Here is a 21513-nt window from a genome sequence, read left to right as displayed (position 1 = left end):
ATGCAACAAGTCTTTGATGGAGAAAAATGTTTCTGGATGGGAAGACAATATCAGTCCATCCAGAGCTAGTACATAACATTCTATATATATGTATATAATATACAGTCAAATCTCAAAGGAGCTTTTCAGTAACTGGACATAATTTTAAGGTTCATGTGTTTGAAATTGCCCCCACATATTTGGGAAACAGTGGTAGCCTCCTCATACCAGATAAACTTAATGTAAAACTGTATTAATCACAGGAAGAAACAAGTAGATCAGGGAACAATAGAAACTGATGTTTCAATCGTACAAGGAGGACTTTAAACATATAGTACTGGCTGGCACAAATGGGCATCCATCTGGAAGTTAAGAATCCTATCTCATACAACATACAAAAAGTTTACTGAGGGCTTGTAGACCTAAACAGGAAAAATTTAGAAATTTAAGAGATGGTAATGGTTTGGGGATGGAGTTGACCTTAACACCAAAAATCTGAAAGCAACTACAGAAAAAATAGTTTGGATAATATAAAAATTTAAAGTGTCTGCATGGCAAAAGATATAGCATAAACAGATTTAGGGCAAACGACAAACTGGGAAAGCCTTACAAATTGATAAGTAAACGGACAACAAAAATTGATTCAACTACTCATGAGAAGTATAAATAAACAGCAAACAAAATAGGATATTTTTTGCCAAACTCACAGAGATTAAAGAGAATGATTACCTTCAGTTCTGGCAAGGATGCAGAGAAAACCAGAACTTCTGTACATTTATTGCTGATGACATTGAGAAAGTCAGCTGGCTGTACCTGCCAGAACTTAGAAGACACTCTTTGGAAAACCCAGTGTACATAAAGAAAGGCATGGGATATAATGACATTTAAACAGCATTGTCTGTAGGAGCAAAGACAAAAAGCAATCTGAACATAAACAGGGGAATGGTTAATTACATTATAGTATATCCATACTATGGACTATAATGCCCAAATACAGGTAAGGCTTGTCCATGTTGAAAGAATTGCTAGGTATATAGTATGATCTCATTTTTTTAATACCCCCCCATAACAATTTACATGCAGGTCTATATTCATAGAAGGCATGAATGGATACATCCCAAACTCCTGATATCCTTCATGTGGATGGGATTGAGACATAGGAGAGTAAGAGAGGGCGGGTAAATAAACGTTTTTAGATACTTTCTTATTTGTTTTGAGGATTGTTTTATTTTCTTAACCAATAAAGAAAAAGCAAACTAGGTTTTGAATATAAATTAAAATTCTTATTTTTCCAAGTGAAAAAGTTGATACTAGTTTAAGTTGATAATTTAAGAAAGTGGTATGAGTAGATTACTTAGAATTATAGCAGCAACCACCAGAGGAAATAGAAATCAGGGGAACTGGGAATGAGGTGGTACTTTTCCTTACATAGAACTAGGCAGCCAATTCTCTTAAGATGACTGGGCTTACATACAGTATGACATAAAGCAAGTAAGGATTGTAAATGCCTTCAAGAGCTTAGTAATTTATCTGAAGTAAAGCCAGGTACATAAAACAAGAACGAAGAAGACCAAATTGTGTATATTAATTGGGTCCCCAGGTAATTGAAAGCAGTTTTTTTTACTATTCCCCCACTGTACCTTTAAAACAACTTTTATCCTCAAGTGGGAAGTAGCCACATTCAAATGAGTTAAGGTTTAAGTAAAAAGGACTACAACTTTATTAAAAGTAAATAAATGTAACATATTATATGTACAGATGGCACATGGTGCCAATTTTATTTGCAGATTTTATAGTATTCCAAAGTTCACAAGTTACACCCTTGCCACAGCCTTGGCTAAATCTTGAACTAGTGCAGAATTCAGCTGTGCTAGAGTGCTGATCTTAGCATGCTTAGACGTAGCATACTTGTTCTTGATAGTCTGGAAGAGAAAAGCATAGTAATTAATGAAGGGAAAGAGGAAAACATCCTAAGAACCAACGATACACATATACACTTAAAAATCAACTCCTTAAAAGCAAGCTATGAATTTACAGGCATAAAATCTTAATGAATGGACTTCCCTGGTGGCACAGTGGTTAGGAGTCCGCCTGCCAATGCAGGGGACAAGGGTTTGAGCCCTGGTCCAAGAATATCCCACATGCTGTGGAGCAACTAAGCCCATGCACCATAACTACTGAGCATGAGCTCTAGACCCCGAGAGCCACAACTATTGAGCCTGAGTGCCACAACTACTGAAGCCCGCGCACCTAAAGCCTGTGTTCCGTGACGAAAGAAGTCACCGCAATAAGAAGCCTGCGCACGGCAATGAAGAGTAGCCCCCGCTCAGCGCAACAAGAGAAAGCCTGAGCACAGCAACGAAGACCCAATGCAGCCATAAATAAATAAATTTATATACATATTTTAAAAAAACCACACAAAATCTTAATGATTTTCCACTTTTCCCAACACCATACAGTACCATTGACTCACCATATGCTTTGTAAGCCCACGATTCACCAAGATTATATTTTTAGCCAGGTGTTGCATAACAAGAAGAAGGGATTCTTCAGTGTATGACAGGTAATGCTGTAGAGTTGGTGTCTAAGACAACAAAAGTTAATGTTGAAAATGCTCATCACCAATGGTTTTCATAAAATTTCTAGATGTAGGGTAGGGTAGGGAAGTAGATACTGTGTGACTGATTATAATCAAAATTTAAGACAAGCTTAAGACCCCTTCTTCCCCAAATACCCTTCTTTCATGGCTTCTCTAGGATCCTGTGCTCCAACCTAATTACACTTTTGTAATTGCTGACTTGCCCACCCCAAAGCTAGACTCCAAGTTCTTTGGAGCTGACTTTCTCGTTCGTAATTCTATTTCTAGGGCCTAGAGTATCACACGGCATATAGGAGAAATATTTGTTTAATCAACGAATACGAACGAACTTCTAGTATGTCATTTGACCTGCTTGAGCTTCTCCATCTGTAAGGAGTAGCAGCTGCTCTGCCTTTCTCAAAGGGGTATAGATAGATGAGATTAGGCAATGAAATGGAAGCATTTTATGGAGATATCACAAACAAGATATGTTAAATCATTCCCTCAGTAGATGCCATATTTAAGAACCATCTGAACTGGCCTTTAATGACAACAGTTCTGTATGCAGTAAATATTATAATTTTAAAAGCTCAGGGTAACCTCAGTTTGTGGGTCACAGCTTACCCATTCACCATTATCAAGAATTTTCAGTGCTAAGCAAAAAGCTCCCGCTGCAATCTGAGAAGGAGGAAAGTGCACCATATCGTAGTCCAACATAGTTAGTTCCATCAGATATTTGGCCAAAGTATGTAGCTCAACATCAACCTGGAATAAAACCCATAGGTTCTGTCAGAGAATTCTGCATTGGCGGTAACCGGTATGCCCATAACTAACTACAGATGTTTGCCTACAAACTCTCAAATGCAATTGCCCGTGAAAGGCTTTAATAATAATATTAACATACAGCCTGATTGGAAATAAATACCATCTTTATCCCTTCCTCACGTAGTTAGGTATACATACAAGGCACTTCAATTAGATCTTATTGGCCAGCGGTATTCCCTAATGTACCATACCAAAGGTTTCAAGAAATCTGTACCTCTCCAATCTTAGATGCTCTCCGAAGGAAATGCAGGGGTAGAGGGCGACCCAGACTAAAATTTAAAGCTCTCAGAACCTTCATTTCCATCTGTCTGATTTGGTACTTAGTGTAGGTGTTGTCGGTCACAAAGGCAAAGTCACCAATTTCTGGAGGGTACATTTCCTCATATTTGCTTGCAATAAACATGGCAGTGACACCAACCAGCTGCAGCATCTTCTTGGGCACACAATTATCCTGCAATGGGAATTGCAACTGGATCAATAAGTAATACATATTTGAAAAAGGAGGCACAGAATTGTGAAGGAGTGGTGGGAAAGACACACTCTCACAACGGAATCTCAATTAATGACACCCCATGCCTCAAGACAGATTTTAGCTGAAAAAGTCTGTTTTTTATGACTCAGCTAGGACCCTGGAAGGGAGAACCCTCAATTGGTGAATTATGCTCACCTGCATGAATCGATCAATAATGGAAACAGTCATGTACATGGTCTCCTGGAGTAACCTGAATTTCATTTGAACCTGCACTAGCCAGTCAATTAGGATGGCTCTCATGTTTCCAGTGACTTCATGACCCAGTAGGTATTTTGGTCTGACTGCTTGCTCTTCCTGCAAAAGAAATGCTGATTATCCTAAGAAGCAAGACTCCACATGACATTTCTGACCAGAAATAGTCACCTCAAGATAGCTCTGGAACATTTAGAATCTCTAACGGTTCTTAACTCAGTTATTCATTTGGTCACTGCAAACAGCTCTATCACTGAGAAACAAAGAAAGCAAACATGAAACAGGACAGTGTGGCAGGTTTTCATATTGGCACATCTTACTATGTCCAATTCACTATCACTACTACTGGCCCACACCCTTTCCCCACTTCTTCCCAAATAAGGATACCATACTACCTATCACCTCAGATCTTTTCACTTAAGACTCTAAACCCACAACCTGAGCTTTATGAAGTAGAAAAAAATAGCAGCAGTTCCCAGATCAGCTGGAACCAATATGCTACCACTCCTACTCCAGGGTTTAAACCCCCAAAACACCATAGGTAACAAAAGTCAACCATCAAAATCCAGCACACACATCTGCAAAACCCACTCCTCCAAAGTTAGAACACAAACTTTAAAGACAAGGGAGAAAAGAAATCCACAGCAGAAGGCTGGTCCTGGCAAGGAAGTCTTCTTACAGGACAATCCTGTAGAAAATGGAGATGCCCAAAAGAACCAGGCAAGAGCCTGAAGATGTTAATGATGTCACTAGAACACAACGCATTATAAACAAGCAACTGGGTAAATTTGGTAACTGTATAGCTTATGTTGTTAACATACAGAATCCTTCCTTGTTTGAGGGGGAAGAGGGCAAAGGACACTAATAGAAAGTTTCAGAAATGGGATGAAATGGAAGAAAACCAAAACCTTTAGTTTTTGAGTATACTCCTCTTGGACACAAAGAACAATTTCCCTGATATCACATGCTCATAAGCAACACTGACCCAAAATGCCTTTTTTTGGCTACAGTTTTTCAGCATCTTCTCCATTACCATGTACCTCCTGCCTGTTACGCTCCTTAAACCCAGAATTTGGGACTCACTCACTCCTAACTGGGATAGATATAAAATACCTTCCAATCTGTGGACTTTCCTTTAGGAAAAGCCATGGTAGTATCCACTCTCACTTTGAATTTTCCCTGTTCAAAATGGCAAATAGAGACTTCATTGGGAATTTCCTGGCGGTCCAGTGGTTAGGACTTTCACTGCCAGGCCCGGGGTTCAATCCCTGGTCAGGGAACTAAGATCCCAAAAGCCATGCATGCAACCCCCACCCCACCCAAAAAAAAGATTTCCTTGGCTTACTTTGGGCCTTTTTATTTTTCTACGAAGAATTTCAAAGTGGAACCTACTGTTAAGAAATGCTGCTCATATCTTGCTTAAATTGTTGTGAACTGTTAATGGAAAATCTCTTTAATAAAGCTAGATGCAGTTTAGAAAAAACAAAGGTTTAATATTACTGACCTCAAGTTGTCTCAGATAAGCATAGATATCTTTTACATATTCACTACAAAGGTTTGGATCCGCTCCATCTTCTGCATCCACATCATTCACTGCAAGAATTACATCAGAGAAAGCCTGGCACAGATATTCTTCTGCAGGGGCACAGCCAGATGTTTCCATGGGGCTTGGAGAGGGAGTATCAACCTTGAAACAGAATAGACTTTTTGAAATAATAGCAAAGAGGAGCATACAATTTGGGAATGAAGGTCAGATTATTGGTACCAATTCAAGAGACTATCTGCTGAACAGACATACGATTCATTTACCTTTTCAAATTTATTCAATTTGTGTTCAGCAAGTGAATAATATGAAAGATGAAATGCCAACTTAGACTGAATCAGTTTAGAGTCAGTAGAATGCTAACAGGTAAAACAGAGCGGAAGCAAGTTCACGTCTAGACTTTCCTCCAAAGGAAACTGATAAGTAATGCATTTGCTTAGCAATGTCATGTAAAGTTAATCCAAATGAATGGCAAGTTAGTCTTTAGTAACATGGCCTGCTTCCCACTGCACAGGAGAACACAAGTCCTGTCCCCGACTACTAAGGATTTTATTTATTTATTTTTGGCTGTGTTGGGTCTTTGTTGCTGCACGCGGGCTTTCTCTAGTTGCAGGAGTGGGGTCTCCTTTACATTGAGTTGCGCAGGCTTCTCATTGCGGTGGCTTCTCTTGTTGCGGAGCATAGGTTCTAGGCACACAGGCTTCAGTAGTGTGGCACGCAGGTTCAATAGTTGTGGCTCACGGGCTCTAGAGCGCAGGCTCAGTAGTTGTGGCACATGGGCCTAGTTGCTCTGTGGCATGTGGGATCTTTCCAGACCAGCACTCGAACCTGGGTCCCCTGCATTGGCAGGCGGATTCTTAACCACAGCGCCACCAGGGAAGCCCCCAAACTACTAAGGATTAACTGGCTTTGTTATCATGAACCATTTTCTTCAAGCTCCAGTTACCCCGTTGTCCAAACATTTATTGAGCACTTTCTTAAGCTCTGTGCTAAGCACTGGCTTTATGGTGTCCTCAAGGGGCTTTGAATTTAAAAGAAATAAGTAAATGAAGTAAAGAGATTGATTGAAAAAATCCTAGAGGTGCGGGGAAGTTAGGGTAGGGTTGGGAAAGCTTTAGGTGTTGATGATTGAGCTGTTTTGAAGGATGAGAAGGTTATCAGTTTAAAAAAAGAGGGTGGGAAAGTGAAGGCAAGAATCAGTATGTTGATGGAAAGCTCAGGTCTTTTGGTATGGCCAGTTAAAGACTGCGCATGCTACAGGTTTCTGTGGTATGTCCAGAAGGACAATACTAAAGCCATAGCCTCACATCCCTTTCCCTTAGATATAGAGAGCTAGGCTGAATGACTTTAACCGATCATTTTCCCAACCAGCTTTAATGAAGTTTTAAAAATTAGAACTTAAGAATGCAGTTCGTTGCTGCTCAGGGAACTAGATCCCACATGCATGCTGCAACTAAGAGTTCGCATGCCACAACTAAGGAGCCCAAGTGCCGCAACTAAGGAGCCAGCAAGCCACAACTAAGACCTGGCACAACCAAATAAATAAATATTGAAGAAAAAAAAAGAATGCAGTTCATTGCAGTTTCAGGAAAGCAGCCTCTTCTAGATGGTGTATATTTTCTTCACAGGAGTAGATACATTTACATACCTGATATTTAATAAAATGTTCTTGGTTTTTGAGGCTAAGTGTTAACTCATCTTACCTTCTCTGAAGAGCTCCATTTTCTGCTTTACATCCTTATATAAATTACAGTGTTACAGACTTATTATTTGGCCACATTATGGAGTTAAAAAAAAAAAAGGACTCAAGAGAACAATCTGTGTTTCAGTCAATAAATTCTGGCCAGAGATGGCTTGTACTCAAAGACAGCAAAATCTTTAGTCCAGGCAGCTACTACTCAGTACGGTAAACAAAGGAGGGGTAGCATAACAAAGCAATTAAAAGCATAGATTCTGAAGCCAGATAGCCTGGGTTTGAATCCAATTATGTGCCACTGATGAGATATGACTCTAGGAAAGATACTTAATACTTCTCTATGTCATTATCTAAAAGTAGAGGTAATAATACCAGCGCACTGAGAGAGTGTAAGATTATGTGAGCTAATGCATGTAAAGTGCTTAGCAGAGCCTACCTCCTGCTAAGCGCTCTATAAATGTTACTATTTTTCCTATTTAGTCAAATGCTATGCCATGCATTAGTAAAATGAAGGGAAAAGAAACAATCAACAGGCTCTAAAATATTACAGTTAAGTTTACCAAAATAGGCTCAGGGGGAAGTTTCTCTTCTTTAACAGGCTCGGTTTCCGGCTCTGGCTCCAGATCCAGCTCCGGCTGGGGCTCCGGCACAGGTACAGGAGGAGCCTTTTCCAGAGGTTTTGGTAGTTTTTTAGCAATAACTTTTCCAGCGGCTAAAGTTTTTGCTTCCTGTGGATGAAAAGGAGAGAATGGAATGTTTCTCCATCACGGGTCACAGTTGGAAGGCAGACTCTTACAGAGTAGTTTAATCAGAAAGACAGTTACCTTTTTCAGGGGCAATTTGGCCTGTGGCTGTTCACTGACTTTGTTACCGATGTCTCCAAGAGCTGTTCTTGGCCTCAGCCCAGGCTTAGAGGCTGCAACAGTGGCCACAGGCACGCGTTTTGCGCCTGCCATACTGATCTTCGCCTTATTTTCAGCATTAATTTTCGTGTTCTGTAAAAAGCAAGACCACTTTGAGAGCTGGCTCAGCCAAGTTAGAGTAAATCAACGGTTAAAGCGGGGGCAAAACAGAGGCTCTCAGGAGGAATGCCGACTAGTAAATGGGTTCCTAGGGGAAACCTGCGTTCCAGGGTCTACGCTAAAGCTGTAACAAGCCAGATTCCTCCCCGAACCAGTTCTTTCACCTATTGAGGGATTGCCTGCTCAGCCCCCGCCTGACCTAAAATACCATGAATTTACATTTGAAAGGAAATCGAAAAAGCTTTCAATTGCAGGCACCTTTCCTGTGGGGAGGGAGTTATGCAGTTGGTGGGAGGTCGCTCAGGGGTCCTCCGTCACCTTTTACAAAAGGTTTCGCGTCTACCCTCCATTTGTCCCCTCCCCCCCCCACTTTATCCAAGCCCCATCCACTTCTTTCTCACCTTCCTCTCTCCGTCTGTCCGCACCCCAAACTCTCCCACTATTTTAGGGGCCCACCGACCGCCATCCTCCCCCCAAATCTGTCCCGGTCCACTCCTGCCAGCGGAACTCCAGCAGGCGACATAGGGAGAGGAGACGCAGCGAGCCAGGAGAGCCGCGTTTGTTCACCGTCCCTAGCAGCTCACCCTGGTGATCCGGAGCGCCATGGCTTCCTCTGCACCAGGCAGCAGCTCAGTAGGGAGAAGCAGAGCACGGGAGCCCCAGACCAGCCGGGGACCTTGAACCCACCGCAGGCCAGCAGCCGTTCCTCCGCAGCACGCCGGGAGGAATCGGGCACCGATTGAGGTTTAAACCCCGCACCGCTCCCTCCCTATTGGCTTGTTCGTGGCACTCGCTCGCTTCCCATTGGCGGCGGCCGGTTCCGCCTAGAATGCGTTTCCAGGGCGATCCCGCGAAGAAGTCCGGGCGGGGGTGGGGCCAGACCGTCACGTGATCTGACTCGGCGCCTGCGCCCTCAAGCAGCTACTGTTGCCACCTGGAGAGGGATGATCACCGCCCACCTGGAGGGGCGAACCTGTGCGCAGCCATGGTTAGCAGGGCCTTGGAAAAGAGAGTGGAGCCGCTGGTTTGACGTGAGAGGATGTTATGGCTTTAGTCCTACTTATTGTTAAACACACTTTCCTCTTCTGCAGTGGCATGTAGCAGGAAAGGCTTTTGTATATACATTCTTTAATTTGATCATTTTGGCAGCACTCTGGGTTGGAGAAACAAACTCAGAGAGGCTTTGGGTGACTTTCTCAGGATCACAAATTAGTAACAGGGGACTAAACTTAGATTTCTTTAGATCCATGACGTTTCCACAACGGTAATTGTCTCAAGAATATTGCCAGCCTCTTAACGTGCCAGATTACTTCAATCAAATTTTTTCCCAAAGCCAATCTTTTTGTTTTACTTTTAATTTGAAAATAATTTCAAACTTAGAAAAGTTGCAAACAAAAATATTACAAGGAACACACGTATACCCTTTACCCAGATTCAAATATCCTTAACATTTTACCCCATTTGCTTTATCATTTACTTAATCTCTTTCTTATTTATAGATCTATCCGTGTATAACTGTATATAAACATTTTCTTCCTGAAACATTTGAGGGTAAGTTACGTTGTCATGGCCCCTTATCCCTCAATTTTTCAGTGTGTACTTCCTAAGTAAAAGGGATGTTCTTTTAACATAATCACACTACAGTTAGCAACTTCATAAATTTACTTTATCACAACATTGTATTTAACCTAGTTTGTATTCCAGTTTTGTCAGTTGACCTAATAATGTCCTTCTTAGCATTTTCTTTTCTCCAGTACAGGATCCAGCTAGGGTCAATGTTGCATGTTGCCTCCTTTGGTCTGGAACAGTTCCTGCAGCTTTTCTTTGTCTTTTATAACACTGATGGTTTTGAAGAATACAGTACTCCATGCCACTTTTTAGAAAAGAGAACTTTCTTATTTTTGTGTTTGTCTAATTGTTCCTTGTGATTTGCATCGAGGTTATGTACTCTTGGCTGTTATGCCACGTAGGTGACATCATATTCTTCCTAGGGGATCAACTCTGCAGACACATGGTGTTCACCTGTTCCCCATAAGAGATTAATTTTGATCACTTGGCCAAGCTGCTCCCTGCTTTCTCCACTGAACATTTAGTTGTTTGTTTCTGACAACGAATAAAGTGTCCATGGGGAGACACTTTAAGACTGTGCTTCTCATCAAATTTCCCCCTAGATTTCACCTCCCCTCACAGCAGCACTTGCTTAGGAACTGTTGACACTGTTGTCCCAATGCCATGGGCTCTCTCTAACTAGCTGAAGCTGATAAAAAGCCATACACTTTGAATGACCCTAGGATGCCAGGCCTTTAGCAGACCTAAGTGAAGACCACTTCCTGACCATTGCTCAGTGGAACTTTTTTTAACATAGTAGTTCTCAACTGGGGAACATTTTGTCCCAAGGGTGGAGAGGCATTTGGCATTTCTGGTTGTCACAACTGGGAAGGTGCTACTGGCATCTAGTGGGTAGAGACCAGAGATGTTTCTAAACATCCTACAGTGCACAAGACAGCCCCTACACCCTCTAAACACACACACACACACACACACACACATACACATAATTATCCAGTCCCAAATGTCAATAGTCTGGTAGTGCTAAGCTTGAGAAATCTTGCCAACTATGTACATACCTATAACTCATTTCTTCTTCTTTTTTAAAAAATATTTATTTATTTGGCTGTGCCAGGTCTTAGTTGTGGCAGGTAGGATTTAGTTCCCTGACCAGGGATTGAACCAGGGCCCCCTGCATTGGGAGCATGGAGTCTTAGCCACTGGACCACCAGGGAAGTCCCCCTATGACTTTCCCCCTATGATTTCTATTCAGAATGTTAACTTTTGATGCATAATTAACACAAGTTTCGTGATCATCTCCTTTCTTTATAACACTTAGAAACTTGACTTTTCTTCTCGGTGAACTACTCAATGTTCTCAACCCTGGCCCGGTTAGTAGTGCCAACTACATACCAGGTGATGTTCTAGGTGCTAGGAATACAGCTCTGAAGAAAACAGATGAGATCCCTGCTCTCATTAAGCATATATTCCAATAGGACAGAGATTAAATAAGTAAGTAAGTAAGTAAAGTAGGAAAAATATCAGATAGTACTAAGTGCTAGGCAGAGAATAAAAAGAAAGTGATGCAAATAGAGTGATTTGGTAGCTGACTTAGACTTGGTGGTCAGGGATGGTCTGAGAAGTTGACATTTAAGCTGAGGTTTAAATGACAAGAAGGAAAACATTTCAGATAAAGGAAATAGTCTGTGACAACCCAATGATAGTGTTGACCTAAAATAAATAGACTTCCAGTTATTTCTCTAGCAAAAATGGGTTTATTCAGGATCAACAAAGAATTGCAATTTGGGATCTGTACCCTTGGCAAGCCATGCAAGTCCCATGCCACAAGGAGAGGGCTCTTATAGAGAGGGGAAAAAGCAGTTGGGAGGGCTATAGTAAACAGAGTCCTTTGGAGGAATTGAGAATTTGAAATATAGTGGCTTTTTATTGGCTGAGCTCTCGCCAGGTAAGAAGAGGAAGTCTCTCTTTTTCTTGTTGGGCTCTGCCAAAGTCACAGGGCATGAAAGCTCCCCTTTCTGACCTCCCGTTCTATTTTAATTGAGCTTCCTGTTTCTTAATTTTTGTCATAGGAATGAGCTTGTCATGTTCAGAAAAGCTGGTGTGGCTAGAGTATGGGGGGAGGAGGGGAGTAGAGATGAGATTAAAGAAATTGGAAAGGGTAAAATTACACAAGGCCTTGTAAACCAAGCTATGATTAGTGCAGTGGAAGGCTTTGGAGGATTTTAAGTCAAGGTGTGGCATAATCTATCATTCTGAAAGATTACTGTAGTCACTGTGAAGAGAATACACGTAGGTGGGGAGGAGACAGAGGGGGAAGCAGGAGGAGAAGAGAAGCAGAAGAGCCATTAAGAGGCTACTGTAGCAGGCAAGCCACAAGGTGATGGCTTTGATGGTACTAGTAGTGGTAGACAGAATGGGATAGATTCTGGATATATTTTGGAGGTAGACTTGCTGGGTCTTAATGGTTTACATGCTTGGAGTGAGAGAAAAGGGGTCAAGGATGACTCTTAGGTTTTGACTTGAGTAAATGAAACAGAACACTAACAGATGAACAGCTTTTAGGGTGTAGCAGGACATTTGGAATGCCTAGAGATAGACAAGAGGTGAGGTCTACTAGGCTGAGGCCAGGGTGGGAGCTAAAGCCTCCTTTGCTGAGATAGTATTTAAACTCTGATGCAGATGAGGTCATCTAGAGAAGGAATGTAAAGAAGAGTAGATGCCCAGGAGCAAGCCCCAGGGCCCTCCATTTTAAAGACTGAATAGAGAGGGAGAGGCCCTCTCTGTTAGGAAGTTAGGAAAATTGGACAAGAACACCAAAGAGGTAGGAGACCGAATAGTGGTGTCTCAGAAAAGAGAAGGCAGTGTTTGTCGGAGGGAGTAGTGGTTTAACATGGCAGAGTAAATATACATATTTATCTCTGTTTCTTCCTGAAGGCAGTAAAGGGATGTTTTTTTTTTTTTTTTTTTTTTTTTGCTGTACGCGGGCCTCTCACTGCTGTGGCCTCTCCCGTTGCGGAGCACAGGCTCCGGACACACAGGCTCCGCGGCCATGGCTCGCGGGCCCAGCCGCTCCGCGGCATGTGGGATCTTCCGGGATCGGGGCACGAACCCGTGTCCCCTGCATCGGCAGGCGGACTCTCAACCACTGCGCCACCAGGGAAGCCCGGGATTTTTTTTTAATGCATAAACTCTCAAAGATGGGTGAGGAGACAATAATGACACCATTTTAGAAGTAGGAAACACATTGAAGAGTATTAATGGAAATGCCAGACCAGGAAAGTTGGAATCTAAGCTGGCAATGGGAAGTAAAGAAGCAAACTGGTTCATGCTGTAGACACCAGCAGTCTTGGGTATTGGAGGCACCAGGAGTCTATGAAACGGGTGGTGTAGGTAGAGCTGAAAACAAGATTGCTTGATTTCCTCCTGCACTTAGGAGTGCAGTGAGAGTGCAACATCTTCTTGGTCCTGGCAGATGATTAGAGGTTTATGTTCTGGAGAGGCTGAACTAATGGAACTCTGGATTTCAGACGCCAGGCAAGCTGAGCGGGGATGAAGTGAAATTCTTCATCCCAATGGTGAGACCCAGTTCCCTCTTCCACTCAGTCCCCTAAAATGCAGGCAGCTGGGCCTCCCTGGTGGCGCAGTGGTTGAGAGTCCGCCTTCCGATGCAGGGGATACGGGTTCGTGCCCCGGTCTGGGAGGATCCCATATGCCGCGGAGCGGCTGGGCCCGTGAGCCATGGCCGCTGGGCCTGCGCATCCGGAGCCTGTGCTCCGCAACGGGAGAGGCCACAACAGTGAGAGGCCCGCATAACGCAAAAAGGAAAAAAAAAAAAAAAAAAAAATTGCAGGCAGCTGTACTTATAACCTCCTAAGTGAGATAAAAGCATGCCTCTCTGAGAAATGGACCAGCCCAAGAGAAAAGCCTTAAAAATACAGACGGTTAAGAAGGGTTACCAATGAAATGGATGGATCATGTTTAAAGTGACACTCACCGCCAAAACAATCTTGAGGGAAACAAACGGAACTGGAGGAATCAGACTTGCTGACTTCAGACTATAAGGCAAAGCTACAGTAATCAAGGCAATATGGTACTGGCACAAAAACAAAAATATAGATCAATGGTACAGGATAGAAATCACAGAGATAAACCCATGCACCTATGGTCAACTAATCTATGACAAAGGAGGCAAGGATATACAATGGAGAAAAGACTGTCTCTTCAATAAGTGGTGCTGGGGAAACTGGGCAGCTACATGTAAAAGAATGAAATTAGAACACTCCCTAACACCATACACAAAAATAAAATGGATTAAAGACCTAAATGTAAGACTGGACACTATAAAACTCTTAGAGGAAAACATAGGAAGAACACTCTTTGACAAAAATCACAAGATCTTTTTTGACCCACCTCCTAGAGTAATGGAAAAAACAAAACAAAACAAATGGGACCTAAAGAAACTTAAAAGCTTTTGCACAGCAAAGGAAACCATAAACAAGACAAAAAGACAACCCTCAGAATGGGAGAAAATATTTGCAACGAAGGAACGAACAAAGGATTAATCTCCAAAATATATAAACAGCTCATGCAGCCCAATATTAAAAAAACAAACAACCCAATCAAAAAATGGGCAGAAGACCTAAATAGATATTTCTCCAAAGAAGACATACAGATGGCCAAGAGGCACATGAAAAGCTGCTCAACATCACTAATTGTTAGAGAAATGCAAATCAAAACTACAATGAGGTATCACCTCACATCAGTCAGAATGGCCATCATCAGAAAATCTACAAACAACAAATGCTAGAGAGGGTGTGGAGAAAAGGGAAACCTCTTGCACTGTTGCTGGGAATGTAAATTGATACAGCCACCATGGAGAACAGTAAGGAGGTTCCTTAAAAAACTAAAAATAGAATTACCATATGATCCAGCAATCCCACTACTGGGCATATACCCAGAGGAAACCATAATTCAAAAAGAGTGATGTACCACAATGTTCATTTCAGCACTATTTACAATAGCCAGGACATGGAAGCAACCTAGATGCCCATTAACAGATGAATGGATAAAGAAGATGTGATACATATCTGAGTAATGGAATATTAGTCAGCCATAAAAAGGAATGAAATTGGGTCATTTGTAGAGATGTGGACCTAGGTACTGTCATACAGACTGAAGTAAGTCAGAAAGAGAAAAACAAATATCGTATACTAGCACATATATGTGGAAGCTAGAAAAATGGTACAGATGAACTGATTTGCAAGGCAGAGATAGAGACACAGATGTAGAGAACAAATGTATGGACATTTGAACTGATTTGGTACAGATAAACTGATTTGCAAGACAGAAATAGAGATACAGATGTAGAGAACAAATGTATGGACACCAAGGGGGGAAAGTGGGGGTGGGGGGTGAGATGAATTGGAGATTGGGATTGACATATATACACTAATATGTATAAGACAGATAACTAATAAAAAAAATTAAGTGACACTCACCATTTGACATACTTGTACACTGACAAAGAGCTTCTAATCAATGTTTTAAATTTCTTACTCTTAACTATTAACAGCCAGACAAGGAGCACTGGACATTTGAGGAAATCCTCCAACTTAAAAGAAAGAGACCTAACAAACAAATATAAAAAGAAACTCCAGGGGACTTCCTTGGTGGCACAGTGGTTAAGAATCTGCCTGCCAATGCAGGGGACACGGTTTTGAGCCCTGGTCCGGGAAGATCCCACATGGTTCGGAGCAACTAAGCCCATGCTCCTCAACAAGAGAAGACACCGCAATGAGAAGCCCGCGTAGCACAATGAAGATTAGCCCCTGCTCGCTGCAGGTAGAGAAAGCCCTCACGCAGCAACGAAGAACAGACAATTCAAGGAGAAGAAAGCTAAAAAATAAACATAAAAGTTATTTATATCATCAGAGAAAGAAAAGGTAATAATGCATCCACAAGCAAGTTTTAGTAAGAGCTCTGGGAAATTAAAAATATGATAACAAACATTAAATATGCAATAGCAGGTTTGTAAAAGAAAATCAAGAAAATTTCCCAGAAGAAAGGGCAAAAAGACAAAGAGATGAACTATAGAAAAGATAAGAAATTTAGAGGATTATTCCACAAGGTCTGACATACAACAAATAGCAGAGTTCTAAAAAAAAAGACAAGAGAAAATGCAAGGACGAAATTATTAAATAAATAATACAAGAAAACTTCCCAGGACTAAAGGACATGAGTTTTATAAATCCATGTCTGAGTGCCTTGCACAATAAGTGAACCAAAGACTCATCTCATGGCACACTGTGCTGGCGTATAACATTTAGAATAAAGGGAAGACCCTAAAAAGAAACAAAATCAGATAGCATACAAAGGATCTAGAATCAGAATGGAATGAGACTTTCAATAGCAATGTTGAAAGCTACAAGATTCTGTGGGAAAATGATTTTCAATCCATAATTCTGTACCCAGCCAAACCATGAAACAATCATGAGGTAGAATAAAGGCATTTTTAGATTTGCAAATTCTAAAATTATCTCCCATGTACCCTTTCTTAGGAAGTTATTGGAGTGTGTATTCTCCTAACAAAGATGGAAATTTTAAAAGAGGAAGGGGAATTCCCTGGTGTCCAGTGGTTAGGACTCTGTGCTTCCACTGCAGGGGGCATAGATTCGATCCCTGGATCCCTGGTTGGGGAACTAAGATCCCGCATGCTGTGCTGTGCAGCCAAAAAAAAAAAAGGAAGATCTGGGATCAAAAAAACAGTAGTTCCAACACAGGAGAAAGGCAAAAGGAATTCCCAAGGCTTTAGGTGATCCTAGGCTGACACTTTTTAGTTGGCCTGAGGAGCAGTCAGTGCACGTTGGAATAGAATTATAAGGAAGGTGGTTTCTAAGTGGGACATCTCCAAGCAAAATAATGAAATTGATAACTTACTTGAGGTATTTGAATGTACTGAGAAGAGATTTACACTTCTGGTGGAGTTGGAGATTAATGAGCGATAGGTACAGAAAATCTAGGCAAATCAAAATAAGCAAGGCACTATTAAATCTGGAACAAACTAGCTGTTAAAAGAAAAATTGGAAATCTAATCATAATACGGTACTTAGGGCACTTTGGTAAATCATATGGTCATAAAATAATTAAAACACTGAATACTGATTTAACCCCAAATTAGGGTTCAATTATATTGTAACGGTGGGGAGAGAGAGGGGGGTTGTGTTTGAGTGTGCATATGTGCTGATGGTATAAAAGAGCTAAACCCTCATCTTCCATTGTTAGAAGTTAGTGGGTAATGTTTAAAACTGTATAACAGCTACCAAAAAAATAGCAATAGAAGAAATTTATTGAGAATTATGACTGTAAACAGAAAATCACACAGTTAAAAGAATAGAAAATGATTCTTTTTAGAGAGCAGGGATGGGAGACAGGGGTATGTTGACTTTGTTATAAGTTTAAAAGAACTATTTGACTTTTTTTTTTTTCCCCCCGGTACGCGGGCCTCACACTGTTGCGGCCTCTCCCGTTGCGGAGCACAGGCTCCGGACGCGCAGGCTCAGCGGCCATGGCTCACGGGCCTAGCCGCTCCGCGGCATGTGGGATCTTCCCGGACCAGGGCACAAACCCGTGTCCCCTGCATTGGCAGGCGGACGACACTGCGCCACCAGGGAAGCCCCCTATTTGACTTTTTAAAACAATACACGTATGTAACTGAAAAAAAAAATTAAGTTTAAGGACTGAGAGTGGTTGATTGTATTGAGTGAAAATCAGACACATTCACACTAAAATGTTGATAGAAACAGGAGTAGAAAAAGATGACAGTATACATAAGAACACCATAAAATAACTTCCTCAGTTGCATACATTGACTGTATACATTTGTAGAGCTGATGTATATTTTAACCCCTTACCACTGTCCCTTAAATTGTTGATAGCACTGGGGGAGTTTTGCCTTTTTTTAAAAATTTAATTTAATTTTTTTTTAGGTTTTAGGTTTTAGATGCTATATTTAATATTCAAGGAGGCTATACAATAAAGAGTTAGTCCACCTCCACAAAGGAAAATATATTAAAAGATTCTTGGGTTTCTTTCAAAAATATTCTATGCACATATAAGAGTACATACTTTTTTTTTTTGGCCATGCCACGTGGCATGTGGTATATTAGTTCCCTGATCAGGGACCGAACCCGTGCCCCCTGAAGTGGAAGCACGGAGTCCTAACCACTGGACTGCCAGGGACTTCCCATATAAGAGTACATAGATTGCCTCTCACTGTTGTGGCCTCTCCCGTTGCGGAGCACAGGCTCTGGACGCGCAGGCTCAGTGGCCATGGCTCACGGGCCTAGTTGCTCCGCGGCATGTGAGATCTTCCCGGACCAGGGCACGAACCCATGTCCCCTGCATCGGCAGGTGGACTCTCAACCACTGCGCCACCAGGGAAGCCCAAGAGTACATAGATTTTAAAGCTTCAAGATGCTTCTGCTCCTACTCCTACCCCACCATGGGTGTGTGGGCATGGAGAACACAAGAATTGGTTTACAGAGGTAAGGGTATTAAAGAATTGGTATTTGAGAAGGTAGTGAAAAATTATTTTTGTTATATTTAGAATGTGGTCTGTATATATTTATTTATTTTAAAATTTTATTTATTTATTTTAAAATTTTATTTATTTATTTTTGGCTGCGTTGGGTCTTCGTTGCTGTGTACGGGCTTTCTCTCTAGTTGTGGCGAGCAGGGGCTACTCTTTGTTGTGGTGCACGGGCTTCTGATTGTGGTGGCTTCTCTTTGTTGCGGAGCATGGACTCTAGGCGCACGGGCTCAGTAGTTGTGGTACACGGGCTTAGTTGCTCTGGGGCATGTGGGATCTTCCCAGACTAGGGATCGAATCCATGTCCTCTGCAATGGCAGGTGGCTTCTTAACCATTGTGCCACCAGGGAAGTCTGTCTGTATATATTTAAACTTTTCTTGAATTGGCCCTCATGCAAAAACATCCTATCGCTGAGGCTCTATTTATTGTGATGAAACAAAATTTACATTTTAAGGCAGGGCAAGAAAATTTAAACATAAAATTCTCCTTTCCTGTCTGTTTGGGTCTCCTCCCTCCCTCCCTAATGTGCAGTGTGCATATGCATTACACATTAACTAGAACTTCTTAAAGATAGGAGTGTCTGCTCAACTGTAAAGATCAATTTTCTTCCTTTCTTCTGACCCTAGCAGTGTACCTTCAGAAAAGAACAGCGTTCTTTCCCGACTGTGTAGGGGGTCATGGTGACTTGCTGCTCACTTTGTAGGAGCTTACCTGGACTATGTATCTTTGGTGAACTTTACGTAGAATATCAGTATGTCACTTTCATGTATGATCTTTTGTCTCGAAAATATATATGATTGTGGCTTCGACTTCTAACTGCGCAACAGTTCTCAGAGCTTTCTGAGAGTCTGTCTCCCAGGTTATGATCCTTAGTTTAGCTCAAATAAAATTCCCTTTTTTCTTCTTGACTGTAAATTGAATTTTTGTTGACAATTGTGATTAATTATAGCAGTCCAGCAAGGGAAATATATATATATATATATATATATATATATATATTTTTTTTTTTTTTTTCCTACAGACACTACTCTGGGAATAAGTTATGCCCCATGAGGTGAAGTATTTCACAACTAGATGTCTTATACATGTGAGAAATCGACTGTAAAGCCTAACTTCAGACCTCCTAGGACCTTCAGTTTGCTGAGTTAAGTGATAGTAAGAAGATGGAGACAAATAAAAGGGAATGAAGAAGAAGGGCAAGTTATACAAGAGGTCCAAGAAAAAAGTGATGGAGAATGAGAGGGCCATATACTGGTGCTGGAAATTGAAGAAAGGATTCTCTTCCACAAATCACTCCTGCTGTATCTGTCCTTACTCGGTTTGCAGAGTAATTAGTCTTTGCACAGTGAGTAGTCTTTCTAGAAGGCTGAATAGCCTGAGATTCTAAGACTGGGGCTGAGTCACGTGGGCTACAGTACAGAGCAAAATTAAAAGCACAGTTTAATAGTCTTTTGTTGGTGCCCAGCTGTACTTTACAGTTGGCTGTTTGGTAGGGTCAGAAGTGGAAGCAGATGAAAGATGCTGCTGATGCCCCCAGAACTCCCTGGTGCTCCTAGCTGATAAGCCTGAAGTTCAGAGTTTAAGCAGATTTAATTTTTCATGTAGCCAAGATATGGACAAGTCAAACTTCAAAATCACAGTAAAGTGCACTGATTTTTCCCGATTATTGAAAATGTATGTCCCCTCCTCTGTAAAGGTTTTTGTAATCTTCCAAGAGAAAAAGTTCTCTTCCTCCTCGGAACTCAGAGCAATATTACATTTACCTTTCTCTCAGCGTGTATCTCTTTCCTGCTTTTTACATATTTTTATATGCTCAGTAACTATTGCCTTCTTGTGAGGGCAGAGACTGTATCAGACCTCTTTGTATCATCCACCCGGCTTTGTACACTTTAGGCATTTAATGCATCTGTTGCCTTTAACAAAAATGGTTCCCACAGATTAATTTAGGACTATTGCCTTGGGACGGTGATTAGGACTCTGTGCTATCACTACAGGGGGCTCAGAACTAAGATCCTACATGCTGCGCGCGTTGTGGCCAAAAAAAAAAAAGGACTATTGCCTTGATTGCATAGGACTGCAAGGGCTTGATCACCTTATATTCACTGGATCTAAACCCTATCATTTTAAGGCAGAGAATAAGCAACTGGCCCTTAGACCACAGCTATGGGGGAGAGTCTGACTCCTAGGCCAGCCAGTGTCCTGCCCACTATATCAATTGCAGTCTTTCATATTAGGCATTCCTATCCTGCTCCTAGGGAAAATCAAGGCAACCAACAATAGGAAACCCTACTTGAAATAAGGCGTTTGAAGAGTATAAGTCACTGTATCTTACCTGATGATTTTTACAGAGCTGGACAATGAACCCCCATATGATTACCTAACAGGTCTGTGGTTAACTTTTCCTTCCTTCCCCCCTCCCTTCCTTCCTTCCTCCCTCCTTCCCTCCCTCCCTCCCTCCCTCCTTCCCTCCCTCCCTCCCTCCTTCCCTCCCTCCCTCCTTCCCTCCCTCCCTCCTTCCCTCCTTCCCTCCCTCCCTCTCTTCATTTTGGTTGTGCTGGGTCTTAGTGTGACAGGCAGGCTCCTTAGTTGAGGCTCCAGGGCTCCTTTATTGTGGCATGCAAACTCTTTTTTTTTTTTGCAGTACGCGGGCCTCTCACTGTTGTGGCCTCTCCCGTTGCGGAGCACAGGCTCCGGACGCACAGGCTCAGGCCATAGCTCACGGGCCTAGCTGCTCTGCGGCATGTGGGATCTTCCCAGACCGGGGCACGAACCCGTGTCCCCTGCATCGGCAGGTGGACTCTCAACCACTGTGCCACCAGGGAAGCCTGCATGCAAACTCTTAGTTGAGGCATGCATGTGGGATCTAGTTCCCCGACCAGGGATGGAACCTGGGCCCCCTGCATTGGGAGCGCGGAGTCTTAAGCACTGCGCCACCAGGGAAGCCCCATGTGGTTAACCTGTAACCTGGTATTCAAATAGTCTCAATGCC

The 21513-nt window shown here is 42.0% G+C and overlaps 1 protein-coding gene across 1 annotated transcript; it reads right to left on the bottom strand.

The window, feature by feature from the left end:
- Positions 1-1669: 1669 nt before the first annotated feature.
- CCNB1 (cyclin B1) lies at positions 1670-9118 on the bottom strand. The gene is made up of 9 exons (XM_060092986.1): positions 8952-9118; positions 8170-8340; positions 7906-8073; positions 5611-5793; positions 4050-4208; positions 3597-3833; positions 3182-3322; positions 2453-2563; positions 1670-1901 (listed from the first exon to the last, which is right to left on the bottom strand). Exons 1-9 carry the CDS (start codon positions 8970-8972, stop codon positions 1794-1796), a joined length of 1299 nt encoding a protein of 432 aa, XP_059948969.1. The 5' UTR covers positions 8973-9118; the 3' UTR covers positions 1670-1793.
- Between the last annotated feature and the right edge of the window lie 12395 nt (positions 9119-21513).

Source organism: Mesoplodon densirostris, chromosome 3, assembly GCF_025265405.1.
Source record: "Mesoplodon densirostris isolate mMesDen1 chromosome 3, mMesDen1 primary haplotype, whole genome shotgun sequence".
Taxonomy (NCBI): domain Eukaryota; kingdom Metazoa; phylum Chordata; class Mammalia; order Artiodactyla; family Ziphiidae; genus Mesoplodon; species Mesoplodon densirostris.
Note: the sequence above shows the minus strand (reverse complement) of the source record. Positions and strands in the feature narration are given on the sequence as shown.

Excerpts from the sequence above, each read along its gene's own strand:
- CCNB1 (XM_060092986.1), bottom strand. The coding sequence starts at position 8,972 with ATGGCGCTCCGGATCACCAGG. Across the intron at positions 5,794-7,905 it reads TTCCCCCTGAGCCTATTTTG|GTTGATACTCCCTCTCCAAG; the intron begins GTAAACTTAACT and ends TTCTGTTTCAAG. Across the intron at positions 3,323-3,596 it reads GAGCATCTAAGATTGGAGAG|GTTGATGTTGAGCTACATAC; the intron begins GTACAGATTTCT and ends GTTTTATTCCAG.